The sequence below is a fragment of the Misgurnus anguillicaudatus genome, chromosome 23 (genome assembly GCF_027580225.2).
Source record: "Misgurnus anguillicaudatus chromosome 23, ASM2758022v2, whole genome shotgun sequence".
Classification (NCBI taxonomy): Eukaryota; Metazoa; Chordata; class Actinopteri; order Cypriniformes; family Cobitidae; genus Misgurnus; species Misgurnus anguillicaudatus.
Genome location: NC_073359.2, coordinates 10,726,840 through 10,745,656, shown reverse-complemented (window position 1 = coordinate 10,745,656; position 18,817 = coordinate 10,726,840). Strand labels below are relative to the sequence as shown.

Below are 18,817 nucleotides of genomic sequence, written 5' to 3'. Positions count from 1 at the left end.
ATCTTCATGACATCCCCATTAACACAAATGTAGACATCTGGCATGGCATAAAGGGGTTAAATGATTAGCGAAACTTTGGTTTTGGGTGAAATATTTCTTTAAGTAGTAGTAACTAAAGCTGTCTGTCCAAATGCCGGTGTACAGATTCAGCCAAATGTAATTGAAATGTTGATGTTTGCTGAGGAACAAAATCAGCTCTCCAAAGGCTGTGATTTTATCATTGAAGTTAATTTGGTTTATTTACATTGAAGTAGTTTAAGCTGTCCAAGACAAAGCCTTTACTGTGTCAGAACTTACTAGTTGTCTTTAATCTGTCTACGAAACAGGAACAAGTAATATAAGTCTCAGGAGTGCCTAGAATGTGTCTGTGAAGTTTCAGCTCACAAAACCGCACAGATCATTTGTTATAGCATGTCCAAAATGCCTCTGTTCATTTCTCACCTGATGCGCTTGATGTAGCGTCAACATGTTGGATCCTATATGTAGAGAGATAAAGTAAATGTCATATTTTATACAATTTTTTTCCTTTAAGGTTCTCAGGAAACTCACAAACTGATATAATGTTAATACTCTGTAAGTCACAGTAAATCTGTGCATATCCACGTTTTTGTTTGTCCAGTTATGTGAATTTGGGGTGTGACCTGTATGTTTAACTTATGTCAGATGAGGTAAATGTTTGAGAAACTTGTTTGAAATCATTCTCTGTTCTGGTAGGTGAGGCTAATGGTTCACATTTATAAATACATACAGTAATGTATTTACAATTAAAATAAACAGGATTCATGTAATGTTCAAATAAATGTTGTAATAAAGTGATCTGTACCAAATAGGGGTGCACCGATATATTGGCCAATAGGGGTGGAACGGTACATGTATTCGTTTCGAACCGAATCGGTACGGGGGTCACGGTTCAGTGCATGAATTTAAACTGAGAATACATGGTATGAAAATAAAAAAACTTGCGTGCAAAAATAATTAATGTAATGCGGAACTACTGTTAGATACGCGGGTTCTTTAGGGACAGCTAATCTGTAGCCCCGCTTTAGCTTGAAGCTCCGATTGGCGCCGATGCAGACGAGCTCCACCTATGTATGCGCTCTATCAGAGCCCGTCTACATTCTGGCACTCTGCAGTTTTTTGTCAGGTTGACGGTTGAGTGAGTGAGTGAGATAGCAGCGACAGCGAGTATGACAAATGGTGGTGAGGATCCGCCGGCCTCTTTAAGATCGCAAGTTTGGGAAACTTTAGTTTTCCAGTCAGTTACAGTAGTACAGGCGAGAGAGTGGTGGAAAAGAAGAGGACTGTTTGTCGGCGTTTTCAGCAATTGTTGGGTATGTGAGTGGAAGTACATCAGGGCTCTCAAGTCTCACGCATTCACCATGAGACACACACATTTCAGTCAGTTCGCACGCCACACCTTGTATTTCTCACACTGAGAAGTAGGAGATAAGTTGTCCTGCTAATATACAATTAATGGACGAAGCGCAGGCATACTCAGGGCAGTTCTGTCGAGTTCAGCTGCTTTCAGTTTTTTAAGTGTGCTCAACTTTACGCCGCGCCATCAGCGTAAGAGTACTGCGAGAAATCTTGCGAAGGAGGCTGATTTCAAATCGCTCTTGCGTTACTCTGATGTCATCCACTTGTCGTTTCTTGCAGCGCCTCATGAAGTCGTACACACCTATTTATGCATCCTACAAGCCTACTTTTTTTTTGTTCTTTAGTACATTAATATTAAATAAATGTGCTAAAATGTAATTTAAAAATGTTTTTAGGTAACTTGTAATACATTTGAAACCCATCTTTGTATGAAAGATTAGTACAAGTTTATACATTTTTGTTATACAAGATAGTATGTTAAATGCATTTCAGTTCATATTCATTACATCTCAAAATAACACCGATAAGGACACCTATGTTTTTAAGATTATCTTAAGTTCAAAAAATGTTTGCCTTCTGCATTTTTGTTTGGCTTTTCCCTCCATTGTACCGAAATTGAACCGAAACCGTGTCGTCTGAACCGAGGTACGAACCGAACCGGGACTCCTGTGGTACCGTTCCACCCCTATTGGCCAATGATGCTTGCTATGCTTCTCAATGAATTACGGTGAAATGCCGCTACCTCCAAAAGCCAGAGGGCGCTCTCGAAACTGCAGAAGAAGAACCATACACACGCAGCTCCAGGAAATGGCTAAAAGATATATTTATATTGCTATTCTTCAAACGTTTTTAGGTATTTTCGTGATGATAAAGAATATGTATAATGATTATGTTTTTACGATTGTTGCTTTTTCAAAAGCATGTTATAAATGACTCAAACTAACAGTGATTTCAGATCGATAAGGACTTGCTGATTAAAAGCCGTAGTACATGAAATGGCTGTCAATAACATCGGCTGTGGGATTCAGAATAGTTATCGGTAGGGATGCACCGAAATGAAAATTCTTGACCAAACCGAAAACTGAAAAAGAGGAAACCAAGGCCAAAAACCGAAACACCGAAAGAAATTATTATGCCATTGCCAATTATTAGTACCATTGCATTTATGGCTATCACTGTGTACTAACTTTACTAGGGGTGTGACGGATCACATTACAGTTTTTGAGGCACGGATCTGATTATTTTTCGGATCAGCAAAAAGGGGGTGGGGAAAATCTAATAACAAATAAAGAAATTGCAAACATTTATATAAAGGAACAAAGTTGTACATAAAGTAAGCTCTGAAATTAGCATTAGGTACAGAAATCGAATTAAATGAGTCAAAACACACTTATTGTATAAATGAAATATAATAATAATTATTATTTTTAGAGCTACAAAAGTGATTTTCTCTTTGTCTTGGGTTGTTTGATTAACATTAATGACACAGACTTAAGTAGGTTAATTGAGGTTACTGTCTCTTTAAGACCAAATAAGCACATGTTTCTGACTGGATTCTATACATACACTTAAGGCATAAACAAATGTTTTTATTAGAAAAAGAATACCGTGGAGATCATTTTGTTTGTATGTGTGAGATTTTATGTTCGCTTGCTTTTTGAAACGCGTCTCTCCGTGAATGCACTACTGGGTGCACTTAAATGCGCGTGCACACAGACCGAGGGCGAATCCCAAACAGCGCAGCATAAACAGTCACTCCACATAAAAACGTTACGTTGTTTTTCATTGCTTTATTCGCCAAATTAGATCAATGGACTACAGTATGAGAGACATTAGCGCAACTCGCTCTTAAATTTACACATCAAGAGTTCTGATCGATCACGTCTGACACATTCAACCGCATGTGCCTCTGTGCTTTAGCGCCTTTTTGCGGTTAAATACGTCCACACTGCAGACATGTTGCTTCAGACAAGCACGTGCAGGTAGTGGTTTCTGTTTGCGTCATAACATTTCGTCCGTATTGTTTCGGTGATAAAAGTCTTTCGTCCGAAAACCGAAATGGGCCATTTTCGGCCAAAAATCTTCGGTGGCCGAATATTCTGTGCATCCCTAGTTATCGGACGCATTATTAGTGTATATCGGCATTTATCGGCACACCCCTAGTACTAAACACAGTCAGCATTTTATGTCATTCAGTTGAATGAAATGAAAACATTTCATGAATGAAAACTTCTTTTAAATGCAGACAAAACGTATATGTAACTCATATCAGTCATAAGTCGCACGAGTATATTTGTAGACAAAGCCAACAATACATTGCATGGGTCAAAATTATAGATTTTTCTTTTATGTCAAAAATCATTAGTATATTATGTAAAGATCATGTTCCATGAAGATATTTTGTACATTTCCTACCGCAAATGTATAAAAATCGAGTGAATGCCTTAAAATCGCAAAAAACAATTGGCCAGAAGCTCACCAACAAACTTCACTGTTGCTACCCACTCTTTGGGGATTTCCCATTCAAGTTGCCTTTTATGTAAAAGCTTACAGTTTCTCTATTCAGTCCACAAGGTCAATACACCGGTAAGCCAGTAGAGAGCGCTAAAACAAACCTTTTTATTACTAATATGCGTTGCTAAGGACTTAATTTGGACTTTTTCCTCATGCTAAACGTAGGTAAAGTGTCAAAGCAGTTGGGAGTGTTACAGAGTATTTCTGTGCTGAATGCACTTCGCCAGGGTTCGTACAAGTTTCGGAAAGTTTTTTTTCCAATTACGGGTCCAGCTGACGTTTCCATACGTCCATTCTTTTTATGGGCACTTCCGCCCGTCAATCAACGGGAGATGCTAAAACTTACAAACATCACATTTTTTTTGCTTTACTTCCTGCTTTGTTGACGAAATGATGAAATCGCGCCTGGGGTCGGACGATAAAAGTACAGTGTGAGTGCGCGTGCATGCTTCTGGGGGATTAGGGAGGGGGGCAATCGCGGCAGGGCATGGTTTGGATAGAGTAAGTGCGCCTTTGGTGCATGAAAGTTGAATTGGATAAATCACGACGTGCAAAATAACCATAAATCACCATTTAAACTTGTGTACGTGGGCCTGAATACAACCTGTCTGTGGCAATCACATGGATCGCAGCGCCACCTAATGTGTGGTTTGATTTTTATCATTTGCAATGTTTCTAGTTGCATCTTCAGTGATTTTGCAAAATGGTAGTGATATTTCTATTTATACCCTCGTAAGTTTATGACTTGACGTCCAGAGTGTGTATCAGATTTCCACAGGCTTCAGGTAAATGATGCTTCATCACTTCAGTGCTCTCTGTGTTTATGATGGATTCTTCTGGAAGTGCTCTGTGTGGTTTTAGTCTGAAGGTCTCTCATTTCAGATCTCGGTTTTATCTAGTAGCTTCTGGAATGGACCACTGTGTTTACACTGCAAGATCACAGTTATTTACGTTGGTACGAGTACCAAAACACACTTGTAGCCAATCAGCAGTGAGGGGCGGGTCTACTAACCGACATCATTGCCTGGGTTGCGTATGCGTGGGGCGGGTCTATCAAAAGAAGGTCCAGATTCTATTGCGGTTGGGGCGTGTTTGTTTAGGTGATTTCAAATGTCAACATTGACTTTCAGAGATCATGCACCCCACCTTTAAAGATGCAACGCCACAACACAATCACATCTCCTATTGTCCCACTTCATCTCACTGTATTTTAAACATTACAATTGCAGCAGGATTGCTTCTATTAATCTTCTTAACACGTTACTGATCTTTTTGCTAAAAATAGTTTTTCATATAGTATAACTGATGTCTTTGCTTAAGTGCATGGGCCCGTGCTGCGGTTAAACCACCACATTTACAAATATCTGCCTGTTTACAATGAAACCACACATTTAATCTCGATCAATAATCAGTTTTACTTGGTACAGAAGTCATGCTGGGTTATTATGATTGTGCCATGTCACTTTCATCTCTCTTTGGTTTAGACGGCACAAAAGATAAGTTTTTATATCATCATCATCCACCAGTCGATGGGTTGTCTGAATGAAGTCATGTATAAAAGTCATGTGTAAAGTGTATAGGGTGACATGCCCCATCAGACATGGGGGACGGGACAGACATTTTTTTGAAAATTCAATTTTGAACACTTGTGTTTCAGCACACGTCTGTCGATGGCTACGGCGACACACCAGCACCGCCCACGAAGTCCTCGAGTCGACAGAGTCTCCCACGCTGCCGAAATTCAGTGGCATCCATCACAGACGAACAGCCTCACGTCGGCAACTACAGACTGCTTAAAACCATCGGCAAGGGGAACTTTGCTAAAGTCAAACTCGCCCGTCATGTTTTAACAGGACGAGAGGTGAGGGACTCTTTTATACAGTGGTGTTTGTTTTGTCATGTGGGCGATTATGTAATAGCAGGGGTATTATTTAATTATTTTAATAATTTGTAGTCATTGACCACAAGATGTTACAGACCATAACAATGTAATATTCTCTCTCAGTCTCTCTCTCTCTGTCTCTCTCGCACACGCACACATGCACGCACACAGATATATATAACACGGTTTGACCAGACAAAACTCACATCTCACACAGGAACATTGAAGATATTTTTTATGAGATCTAAAATTGGGTTTGTAATAGGGTTGCATAACGATTAATCATGATTAATCTATAGCAGAATAAAAGTTTTTGTTTACATTATATGTGTTTGTACTGTGTATAATAACTTTGTATAGATAAAAGCACACACATGAATGCATGTATGTATTTAAGAAATGTTTACATGTGTATATACATTTGTATATTTATGTATAATTTATATTATATATAAATATAAATACTTAATATATAAATATATTTTTTTCTTAAAATTATACATGCATGTGTGCATATTTATATAATATTATACACAGTTCACACACATATATAATGTAAACAAAAACTTTTATTCTGCTATAGATTAATCGCGATTAATCGTTATGCATCCCTAAATAGCAGTCACTTATCTGACAGTATAAACGTTATTCATAATTCACAAGCTGTACATCAGAAGCCGCTGTCAGGATCACCAGAGTTACATAAATTTTGCCTAAACGACAGAGAAACGGCCTTAAATACTCACAGACATGTGTGAAGATATACAGTCATCATATATGAATGAATGAATGAATGAATGTAGAAATATTCACACTTTCTTTTTCTTTCAGGTGGCTGTGAAGATCATCGATAAAACACAATTGAATCCCACTAGTCTTCAGAAGGTGAGACCACTGTTTGTTTTTTTGCCGCACAACGTTTTTAAATATAGGATTACTCTGCTTATGAAGTCTATCCAAATGCGCTTCCCAGAGCTGCCTTCATGCTGCCGAAAAGTGTCTGTTTCTCAATACCAAGAACGCCAAGTTCAGACTAGCTTCCTCAGTAGTTCGGACTAGCTTCCTCAGTAGTTCGGACTAGCTTCCTCAGTAGTTCGGACTAGCTTCCTCAGTAGTTCGGACTAGCTTCCTCAGTAGTTGTTCGCACTTGCGTCCTTAGCTGTTCGCACTTGCGTCCTTAGCTGTTCGCACTTGCGTCCTTAGCTGTTCGCACTTGCGTCCTTAGCTGTTCGCACTTGCGTCCTTAGCTGTTCGCACTTGCGTCCTTAGCTGTTCGCACTTGCGTCCTTAGTAGTTCGCACTTGCGTCCTTAGTAGTTCGCACTTGCGTCCTTAGTAGTTCGGACTTGATCCGTTAGTAGTTCGGCCTTGCGTCCTTAGCTGTTCGCACTTGCGTCCTTAGCTGTTCGCACTTGCGTCCTTAGCTGTTCGCACTTGCGTCCTTAGCTGTTCGCACTTGCGCCCTTACCTGTTCGCACTTGCGTCCTTAGTAGTTCGGACTAGCTTCCTTAGTAGTTCGGCCTTGATCCGTTAGTAGTTCGGCCCTGCTCCTTTAGTAGTTCGGCCTCGCGTCCTTAGCTGTTCGCACTTGCGGCCTTAGCAGTTCCCACTTGCGGCCTTAGCTGTTCGCACATGCGTCCTTAGCTGTTCGCACATGCGTCCTTAGCAGTTCGCACATGCGTCCTTAGCAGTTCGCACATGCGTCCTTAGCAGTTCGCACATGCGTCCTTAGCAGTTCGCACATGCGTCCTTAGCAGTTCGCACTTGCGGCCTTAGCTGTTCGCACTTGCGGCCTTAGCAGTTCGCACATGCGTCCTTAGCAGTTCGCACATGCGTCCTTAGCAGTTCGCACTTGCGTCCTTAGCAGTTCGCACTTGCGGCCTTAGCTGTTCGCACTTGCGGCCTTAGCAGTTCCCACTTGCGTCCTTAGCTGTTCGCACATGCGTCCTTAGCTGTTCGCACATGCGTCCTTAGCAGTTCGCACATGCGTCCTTAGCAGTTCGCACATGCGTCCTTAGCAGTTCGCACTTGCGTCCTTAGCTGTTCGCACATGCGTCCTTAGCTGTTCGCACATGCGTCCTTAGCAGTTCGCACATGCGTCCTTAGCAGTTCGCACATGCGTCCTTAGCAGTTCGCACTTGCGTCCTTAGCAGTTCGCACTTGCGGCCTTAGCTGTTCGCACTTGCGGCCTTAGCAGTTCCCACTTGCGTCCTTAGCTGTTCGCACATGCGTCCTTAGCTGTTCGCACATGCGTCCTTAGCAGTTCGCACATGCGTCCTTAGCAGTTCGCACATGCGTCCTTAGCAGTTCGCACTTGCGGCCTTAGCAGTTCGCACTTGCGGCCTTAGCTGTTCGCACTTGCGGCCTTAGCAGTTCCCACTTGCGTCCTTAGCTGTTCGCACATGCGTCCTTAGCTGTTCGCACATGCGTCCTTAGCAGTTCGCACATGCGTCCTTAGCAGTTCACACATGCGTCCTTAGCAGTTCGCACTTGCGTCCTTAGCAGTTCGCACTTGCGGCCTTAGCTGTTCGCACATGCGTCCTTAGCAGTTCGCACCTGCGTCCTTAGCTGTTCGCACTTGCGGCCCTAGCTGTTCGCACTTGCGGCCCTAGCTGTTCGCACTTGCGGCCTTAGCTGTTCGCACTTGCGGCCTTAGCTGTTCGCACTTGCGGCCTTAGCTGTTCGCACTTGCTGTTCATAAAAGTGAGAGCGTTGTTGTTCATTCCCATTAATTTACTTATTTCTCAGTCTGCCACAAAATTAAAATTGGCCACAACAAATAGATGTTTGCACATCGCGTTTATAACTACCTCTGTCTCGCATGACAGTTTCTGTTCAAACACCCGACCCGTGGCGTCAGTCGGCGGCGCTTCGCTGAGCCTCATTGAAGTTGCATTTAAGCATATATAATGTGGACGTGCACATCACGAATGTGCCGCCACAAACTGGAAGTCGGGAAAAAACTGTTATGGTGTCCCTGATTCTCAACCTGTGGATGTTTTTCATCGCTAAAAGGGTGTTTGGAAACTTAAAGCTGAGCACAGATAACAACATGTTTGCTCGAGACAGCGCAAGCTAGCAGTAAGCTAAAGCTAATCTTTTACATTATAGCGATGACGCTGATGACGATTCTCTCAGACCAATCAGTGATCTACAGGGTTTTTGCGTCACGTTTGGTATCAGCTCGGGTCGCTTGGAACCCAAACCGAGGTTGTACGAAAAAAGTATCGAGTACTACGTACCGCACCCAATGGAAAAACTCCCAAAAGTAAGCTGACCCGACCCAAACTAAACCAAACCGTTTGGTACTATGCAATGGAAAAGCGCCATACGCGTTCTTAGCGACCCTCGTTGGTCGGACTTGCAAGTTCAGACTCGGGCCTGGTTATTTTGTAAATGGAACGGCAGAGTACCTGAGGTCTTCATCAATATTTTCAAATGCAAATTTGAAAATGTGTTTCAGAAAAACACACGCATACTTTGATTAACTTAAATCAAATTTCAAAAGGACTTGCGGATGAGGCTGACCTCGATGGTGTTCACAGCGCTGACCGCCTGCTGATCACCTGGAACTCACTCATATCTAAAACAAGTCTTTAGTAACTAACCACATATTTGAAGTTTATTCATCTATTTTCTTGACTAAACTGCTCTTAAAACTACATTTTATTACACAGGTAACTAAAAAGTACTATTTAGAATATTGTACAGGTTTTAAGCTCCATTCGCTGTTGACACAAAATGCATTCGGGGATCTTTGGCTGTCATAAGTCCACACAAGTCACCTCCTGATGCATCCTTGATAAAATAGGCGGATCAAGAACACATCCAGGGATGTTATGTAAACTTGGCTTGATGTGAACTTGAAATTGGAATTGTACTTGGGCGACTGATGATGCTTCACAAGTCCACAAGAGGGTGATTCTCACAAAAACTTGGTTTTAAAAATGTCAAGCATGAAAATGTAAAAATTGCTTAAATTTACTTTTTTTCCCACCAGACATTGAAAAACAAAGTCTGGAGTAAATGGGAACATTAATTTAAAATCTTTTACTTATCATTTAACACTTTTTGTAACATAATTTTAAAAAATTAGTCCTAAAAAATCAGAAAACATCAACACTGACATATTTTCAAAATGACATGACAAACCTGAAAGAACATAATTTGGAGATTCTGCACATGCATTTAAAATCAAAGTATTATGCTTCTATTAATTAAATTAACATGTAATAAGCATCTGTTGCGGTAATGATAATCAAAATGTCGTGTAAGCATTCCGACAAGACAATATTTCAAATTAACTGTAAAAAAAATGATCTTACCTGGTAGCCATCTTGAAGTAACTGGTCCATGTGCTTGGTCTCTCAAAATCAAACTTTATTAAAATTCTGTATGTGTGCTTAAACTGTTCTCAAAAAGTGTTGCGGAGGATGAGAACATCAGACATGGACACATCATTTTCCAAATTTTTCTTCATTATTATTATACATGAATATTCAGTAAATATTTTTTCTGTCATCTAAAGTAGTCTAGCAAAACATCCATTTATTTTTTTTTCTTAATATTTTGTGTTAATTTGATTAAATTACAACATAACGCATGTTCAAACACAGCCGGACACATTGCGGTAATGAGAATTTCAGCAGAAAATGAGATAAAATGTACAATTATAAATTCTTATGTTGAAATCACACATTGTGCAAGGTAGAACACAGTATTGTGTTAATTCTGATGCTTTTTAATGTTACTATATTACACATTTTAAAGCTAAAATCATTAGTGCCGTGGTGTTTCAATGGTTTTGTGAGAATCACCCAAGAACACATAGACAAGAATGTATATTGAGAAACGGCCACTGCCTCATGAGGCAACAAGGAACCTTCTTCAGTTTTCGGACAAAGCCTAAGGGAGTTTGGCCTATGTGTGACCTCATATTTACGAAATCATGGTTAAAAAAGAAACGGAAATATAATGTGCTTCTACAATATGTTGCTAATGTGAAGGGGTGCCAATAATTATGGCACAAAAATTTTTGTAAATATTTGGGGGCAAAAGACATTTTTTTCACACCTGTCTTTGCTCATATTTACCAAGGGTGCCAATATTTGTGGGAGGGCACTGTGTTTTCTGTACTTTTATTCTACAGAGTCAATATTCTGATAATGTCATTTACATCTCACGCACACACACATAGAGTAGTGAGCACTACAGTACGTGACACACTTGTCATTGTTGCTCTGGTTAATTTTAGAAATATTGCTCTATAAATAGCAGCCTGGGCGCCTGTGCTGGTTATTTGCCACAACTTACTGCCAAGAAACCTTTTCTGTAACTGTTTCTTCTCCTCAATGGACATGGAAAACACATTCAACTAGACATCACATCAGATCTCATCATGATTTAAGTTGCTAACTCCTCTTGATCAAATATGTTATAAATATATCATTAAACAGAGACTCTGTGTAGAGTACAGAAGTACATTGTCTATATGTTGGATTTCTTGAGTGATGTTCCCGTGTAGAAATGCCTCATTCCTGAAGTGGTGCACAAGAGACAAAGACATTGTTGGATGTCTTTGTCCAGAGATAAATGCATGTGTCAGTCTGTATTGTTCAATCTTTTTGGGATGTTCACTTTACACGCCCCCTTTCTTCTGTTTAGTGGTGGAGGTTTCTAAATGTCTGCCTGTCACATCCACACTTGGCAAGACATTTTAACCGATGTATGGCTGATATAACATAAATGTTTTTTATTACAGAAAATGAATTCAGACAAACAAAAAATTGATGAAACTAAATAAACATTTGTTATACGGAATATTTATATATATACTATTTTCAAGTACCGTATAGATCACACTTTTTTCATAGTTTGGCTGGTCCTGCGACTTCTAGTCAGGTGCGACGTATGTCAAATATCCGCTCTATGCTGCCTTGTATTTATGTAATTCAGTGATGTGGAATGACTTCGGGACCTTTTTGGACTTGATTTGGCTTGTCGTATTAATTAGCCTATTCAGCGTCCTAAGTATGTTTATTGTGTTCGGTGAATAACTGTTAATGTTACTTTAACATGTACGGACACCTATTCAGCCTGCTTTCTATGAGCCATTGTTTAGTTCCCGAAACTCTCTCTCTCTTTTTTATTAGTTATTAATGCACTGAATTATTACTGAACGGTGGATGTGTGAAACACAATTTCGTTTTTATGTACAACATGAAAATGACAAATAAATAAAGAATCAAGAAAAAGAATCTAGTTGAATAACTTGCCTTTCCAGATTAAATGTTTGTTCTTGGGCTTGAATTTTGTGAAATCATTTTCTAAATAAATGCGACATATAGTCCAGTGCGACTTATATATGTTTTTTTCCTCTTTAAAACGCATTTTTGACTGATGCGATTTATACTCTGGAGTGACTTATAGTTCGGAAAATACGGTACTTGAAAAATATTTACCAGACACACTGTAAAAAAATTATTTTCAAGAAAAAAAATTCTTAGTATTTTTGTCTTGTTTTGTTAGTAAAAATAGTTTTTAGACCAAAAATATCAAATTTAAAGGTAGGGTTTCACATTTTGAAAATGCTAACGGTAGCCGCCTAGCAATGAAATAACGATCCCACCCCCAAGTCAAATCGCCATCCAAAGTCACGCTTCTTTCAAAACACATGAACACGCACAGATCACACGGTCACATCTCATATCTCATTCACCAGTGAGAAAACTTTGCAGTACAAAGTGAATCAGAATTAGTTTAAGCACACTTTCGGTTGTGTAGACGTAGTAACTATATCGTTACGCTAATCCGTAATCCGTAATAAGCAACACAATGTTTCATCAAAGTAGAATATCTGAATCCATCTCAATACAAACATATCGCGTACCTACCTTACCAAAATAAACAGTGCAACGACCCTTTCAGACCCTTTGCCTCCTGCAGCCATTTGCATCTCGTGGTAAAGCAGTAAAGTTACCGATGTTCATTTGGGTTTTTGCTCTTTGCTCTCCAGGCAGTTTTTGCTGTTGTTGTTATAAAAGATTTCTTTCGTTTTGTGGCTCCTGTGTAGGTTGTCAATTCAGCAGAAAAGTTTGCCATTCTCGCTGTTTACAGACAGGAGTTGAGCACACGTGAACGCGCAGATGACGTATGGTGTCTGCGTGGACTCGCTGCGCGGTGGGCATTCAAATTACGCTTACGTATGAGGGACAAAAAAGGAAATGTCCGTTCGGACCGAAATCTATGATTGGTTGAACATTTTTTGGTCCTACGCCTTTCACGGATGACATGCATTTTTACAAATACATTAAAACAACTTAACACAATGATTGCTATCAGGATGTGAGGAGACTTTTAACCAGCATAACTAAAAATGTTTCAGGATCAAATCTGTTACCCTACCTTTGAGTGATTTTGTGCATATAACAAGCAAAAAAATCTGCCAATGGGGTAAGCAAATTTTTCTCTAATTTTTCTTTATTTAAAATTTGGTGTTTAAGAAAAAATGTCAAGATTTTTTTTGCTTACCACATTGGCATTTTTTTGCTTGTTTTATGCTCAAAATCAATTAAATTTGATATTTTTGCTCTAAAAACTATATTTTCTTTGGTCGTTTTGCTCATCAAAAAAGCATCTTAATTTAAGAATTTTTAGATATTTTTACTGAAAACAAGACAAAAATACTACGATTTTTTGTCCTTGAAAATAATCTTTTGCAGTGTATGTACTGCGGTTCTGACTAAAAATGAGACTTTGCTGCACATCAGATTGTTGTTCTACATAACATCATGTTAAAAATTAAATGATGATTGTCTTTTTACTGTTTGTTAGACTTTGACTTTACACCCGAGTCTCTTTTGATTAGGAACAGCAATTTAAGGAATAGGAAGATTTACTGCCGAATTGAAACGATTTAGTACCCAATGTCGATAATAAAATATATTGGTCTATTACTATTTATGACTTTACTTGGTGTTGGTTTACGGTAAAATGGCGAAAAAAATTGAATTCAAAGGATATATGGCACATATCATGTACAGTAGTGTTATTTACTTTGACCTGTGTAAGAAAAAAGGATGAGGACTTAAATCAAATCTACACACTTAACTGTGTTGTTTTGGACTGAAACAGATGTTTGACTGTCAACCAAGACCCACCCACTTACAGAGACTACATTAGATTGGCTGAATGACATGTCAAATGACTAGTCACAAGGTTCCCAGATCCTTGAAATTCTTGAAAGTTTGTGAATCTTTGGGAAAAATGTAAGGCTCTGGGAAGTTTTTGAAAATATACAAACGTAGATACAGATCATTAAAAGTGTTTGAATCTATTTTATGCAAGAAGTTTTCTAAAAAAAAAATCCATATTATTCCCCGAGTAGTGTAGAATATCATCATAAAAATTCTAGACTTTTTAAGCACACATGCTAAACTGTTCGCTTTAAATGCTTATATCTTCTGTATACGAATGTGGATTCATACCAAAATGCTTTATTGCATAGTTGTGTTTGACACATGAAAACGTCTCGGGTTATGTATGTAACTGTTGTTCCCTGAGAATGGAACAAGGCGCTGCATCTCCCTTGCCATACTTCCTGCTTCCCTGTAATGCCATATTTGACAATATTTCAGATAGCGATATACTTCCTGTACTTCCTGGCTCCCGTGTCACCCTGTCTTTGTCGTTAAGCCTCACCATTGGTTGAATTTGATATACACCCTTACCCCTGGAGGCGTCCCCAAAGTGTCACCGCAGTGACGCAGCGCGAGTTCCCTCGAAAGGGAACTGTAACAATGTATCTTAAAAGGTAACACGATGTAACCTTGATCTCACTTAAAATGTGTCCCCACATTTACTCCTTGAATTTGAAGATATTGGACCTGGAAAGTCCTTGAAAGGTCCTTGAATTTGAAGTTAACTACAGTAAGGTGTAAGAACCCTGTAGTTTCAGTTCACAGCAAACTAAGCTTTATTAGATAACAGGTTGTGTTCATTGATAGAGATGTTTTGAGTTTTGCTATGATGATACATCATTTCTCTCTTTTACCTACAGCTCTTTCGTGAAGTGAGGATTATGAAGGTCTTAAATCATCCTAATATTGGTAAGACAACATTTTATATTTGCATTAATGCATTTATCCAAAGTGACTTATGGTGCATGTTTTCTTTGGGTATCGAACCCACAACCTTTGTGCTGCTAACACAATTCTGTTACAGCTAAAGGAACACATTCTCATATTATATCTAATATATCATACTTTATATTACTGATCACACATCTTGTTAAAGGGTCATATTCTGGTTTCTCTGAAGCCCAAACAGTCCAAAAGCACATCTTTAGATTTACATGAATCATTTAGTGGCGGTTCTCATTTTGTGTCAAAAACGCGTTTGTACTATTGAGCTTTGGGAGCGTCTGCTTTGCTAATCAACATTTAGCTGCGTTTCCCATAGATTCAGTAATGTGTCTTATATTTTGTTCTGTGTATCCTTGTACAGCTATGATCAGCTGTTTCTCCATATTAAAAACGGAATAATCCAATGTTTGCATGACAAAATGTTGACACGTAAAGGGTAAAGATGATAGATTAGTTCTTGTATATACCTGGAAATATTTTCAACCTGCTCCAGTGCTGACGCACCTGGAAAAAAGAGCATGCGTGTGTGTGTGTGTGTGTGTGTTCGCACGCGCGCGCGCGCGCGTGTGTGTGCGTGTGTTCGCGTGCGTGTGTTCGCGTGCGTGTGTTCGCGTGCGTGTGTTCGCGTGTGTGTGCTTGTTCGCGTGTGTGTGCTTGTTCGCGTGTGTGCGTGTTTGTATGTGCGTGCGTGTGTTTGTATGTATGTGCGTGTTCGTATGTTTGCTTATATGTGCGTGTGTGTGTGTGTGCGTGCGTGCGTGCGCATGCGTGCGTGTGTCCATGAGTGCGTGCGTGTCCGTGGGTGCGTGTCCATGGGTGCGTGCTTGTCCGTGGGTGCGTGTCTATGGGTGCGTGCTTGTCCGTGTGGGTGTGTTTGTGTGGGTGTTCGTGCATGTGTGTGTGCGTGTGTTCTTATGTGCGTGTGTTCATATGTCTGTGTGTGTTAGGGGTGTAACGGTTCAATTTACTCACAGTTCGGTACATATCACGGTTTAAGGCTCACGGTTGCGTTTGTATGGATGTGCGTGTGCGTTCGTATGGATGTGCGTGTGCGTTCGTATGGATGTGCGTGTGCGTTCGTATGGAGGTGCGTAGGGCTGGGCGATTTGACCTAAAATCAAAACCTCGGTTAATCTAACATTTGACATCGGTTACGATTAATAAACGATTATTTTTTTGCCTCATAGTTCACTGACAAGGTTGGAAAGTTTAGGGCACACCTTAAATCAGCCTGCAATGCAATTATTCACATTTTTCCCAAAATAACTGCATTACTGAAAAATATTAAATAGACTTAACTCTATGCAGATGTTGCATGTCATTATGTACAATTGATGAAACTTTCAGAATGGGAAGTTATGAACCAAAGAATCATACAACCCCCATGACTAATTATAGACATAAGATACATACATAATAAGTTGTATCCAGATAGCATATTGTAATGAGATGAGTAGGGCAAAATACATACTTGGACTGTATCCTTTACACGTTTCTTGTATTCAATCCATTTTTTCTTAACTGGGCACTGATGTCTAAGCCATTTATTCTCATCTGTAATGCTTTTGGTGTTAATGTAGACTAGAAGTTCTCCCGTTCTCTCTCTCCGTCATCTCTGAAGTGTCTAATTAAACTCACGCGGGCGCGTCTTTTCGCAGTTTTGAGTGAGTGAGATGTGATGACATTACCCGGGCTGCTTAGAGACCCATCGGTAGATTAAACTGAGCGCGTGTGCGGTAAAAACCTGACCGGGCATTCCGTATTTTTGTCACAGGTGCCTGCACATTCGCGAGTACTTCTTAAAAAAAAGTACTGTGCTTCTTTTGGGCACTAGATGATCCTGATGCTCAGTTAAACAGTGTTTGAGTTCTCCTCCATGTTTCGCGGTGCCACTGACAGGACGGGGCGGAGTTACGCAACATCACATGCAGCAGTTTGTTTTTAAAGGGAAAGTATTAACAGGATTAAAAACCGAAATAACCGACATGATAAAATAATGTCGGTTAGAGGTTCTGAATTTCGGTTTCGGTTATTTTTCGATTAATCGCCCAGCCCTAGAGGTGCGTGTGCGTTCGTATGGATGTGCGTGTGCGTTCGTATGGAGGTGCGTGTGCGTTCGTATGAAGGTGCGTGTGCGTTCGTATGGATGTGCGTGTGCGTTCGTATGGAGGTGCGTGTGCGTTCGTATGGATGTGCGTGTGCGTTCGTATGGATGTGTGTGTGCGTTCGTATGGATGTGCGTGTACGTTCGTATGGATGTGCGTGTGCGTTCGTATGGATGTGCGTGTGCGTTCGTATGCATGTGCGTGTGCGTTCGTATGCATGTGCGCGTGCGTTCGTATGGATGTGCATGTGCGTTCGTATGCATGTGCGTGTGCGTTCGTATGCATGTGCGTGTGCGTTCGTATGCATGTGCGTGTGCGTTCGTATGCATGTGCGTGTGCGTTCGTATGCATGTGCGCGTGCGTGTTTGCACATGTATGCGTGTGTGTGTGGGGATATAAAGAGTCTTTATCACCACCATCATTATTTGTCTCTCTGTATTCATCCTTTCATTTTTTCACAGCTCAGTTTTATCCGTGACATGGCACTTTCTCTAAAGATTATTTATATTGTTAATGGACAGGAACGGCAGGAGTATGATTCACTCTTTATGGCTGATGTCTGAACAGCTCAGCTTTTTTCAGTCTGTTCTTAACAACACAATCCTCTGTGTTTGATCTGTGTATTGATTACAGTGACTCACTGGTTTCAGTGTGTGTGTGATCGGTGGGCCGCATGCGTGTAAAATCTGGCTGCTGATTGGCTGAGCAGGATGTGATGAGAGAATAGCTTTTCTCTTTTGTCTAGTTAAAGCTGCAGTGAACAGTGGCTGCACCAAAATAAACCGTCTGACATACCAACAATCAAGAAAAGATGTTACTTTTGGACAGCACTACCTTTTTATCCAAACAATGGAGGGTCTTTTCAACATCTGAAGTTTGTTTATGTAGTTTTGTTTGGTAATGCTAGTGGTGCACTGCAGCTTAATAAAACATGTCAGTTTTGCATCTGAGTCATACCTCACCCAAAATCAAAAGATGATCATTTTTTGGTGAAAGGAAATGAAGCATTTTAGGACCATTAGGGTTTTTGTACTTTGTGATGGAGTATTTATTTTGTGTAAAAATTAGCATGAAGTATGTTTCTGGCCTAAGAAACCTCTTTTTGGCCATATTTAGATGCAGAATCTATCAAATTTAAGAAATCAGAGTTTTGTTGATTTTGATCTCTCTCTCTCTCTCTCTCTCTCTCTCTCTCGCTCGCTCGCTCCAGTTAAGTTATTTGAAGTTATTGAGACGGAGAAGACGCTTTATTTAATTATGGAGTATGCAAGTGGAGGTGAGTTATGATACATTCTTATATGAATATTAGTGTCTGTCTGTCAGGTACAGCCGTATATCTCTGACTGTCTGTCTGTCTGTTTGTTACAGGTGAGGTGTTTGACTACTTAGTTGCACATGGGAGAATGAAGGAGAAGGAAGCCAGAGCCAAGTTTAGACAGGTGAGAGTCAACGCACATTCAATTCAATTGTATATATATTATATATTAGGGGTGGCATGGTTCACAAAACTCACGGTTCTATGGTCATGGTTCTCGGTTCAGTACGGTTCTTGTTGTTATTTTTTCTTTTAATTTTTAACACTCCAGAAATGTATTATCTTATTAATGTATTAATTATCCATAATTTAGGATACAGTATTAAAAAAGTTATATCATGTAATCATGCACAAACTGAATTTGACTTTAAGCACATTATTGTGAAATATCGAAACGTTTTGGTTATTTTGCGTGATGCTAATGGTCTAATCAGATTCAATGGATTATGCTAAGCTATGCTAAAAGTGCTAGCGCCAGACCT

The 18,817-nt window shown here is 39.9% G+C and overlaps 1 protein-coding gene across 4 annotated transcripts in view; it reads left to right on the top strand.

The window, feature by feature from the left end:
• The window catches only part of mark1 (MAP/microtubule affinity-regulating kinase 1), a 59,281-nt gene that overhangs the window by 10,869 nt on the left and 29,595 nt on the right, over nucleotides 1–18,817 (top strand). For all 4 annotated transcript variants that reach the window (XM_055217636.2, XM_055217635.2, XM_055217639.2 and 1 more), the window contains exons 2-6: nucleotides 5,549–5,752; nucleotides 6,605–6,658; nucleotides 14,831–14,879; nucleotides 18,231–18,296; nucleotides 18,389–18,459. In XM_055217636.2, coding sequence (XP_055073611.1) covers nucleotides 5,549–5,752; nucleotides 6,605–6,658; nucleotides 14,831–14,879; nucleotides 18,231–18,296; nucleotides 18,389–18,459 — 444 coding nt within the window. The remainder of the gene's footprint in view (nucleotides 1–5,548; nucleotides 5,753–6,604; nucleotides 6,659–14,830; nucleotides 14,880–18,230; nucleotides 18,297–18,388; nucleotides 18,460–18,817) is intronic.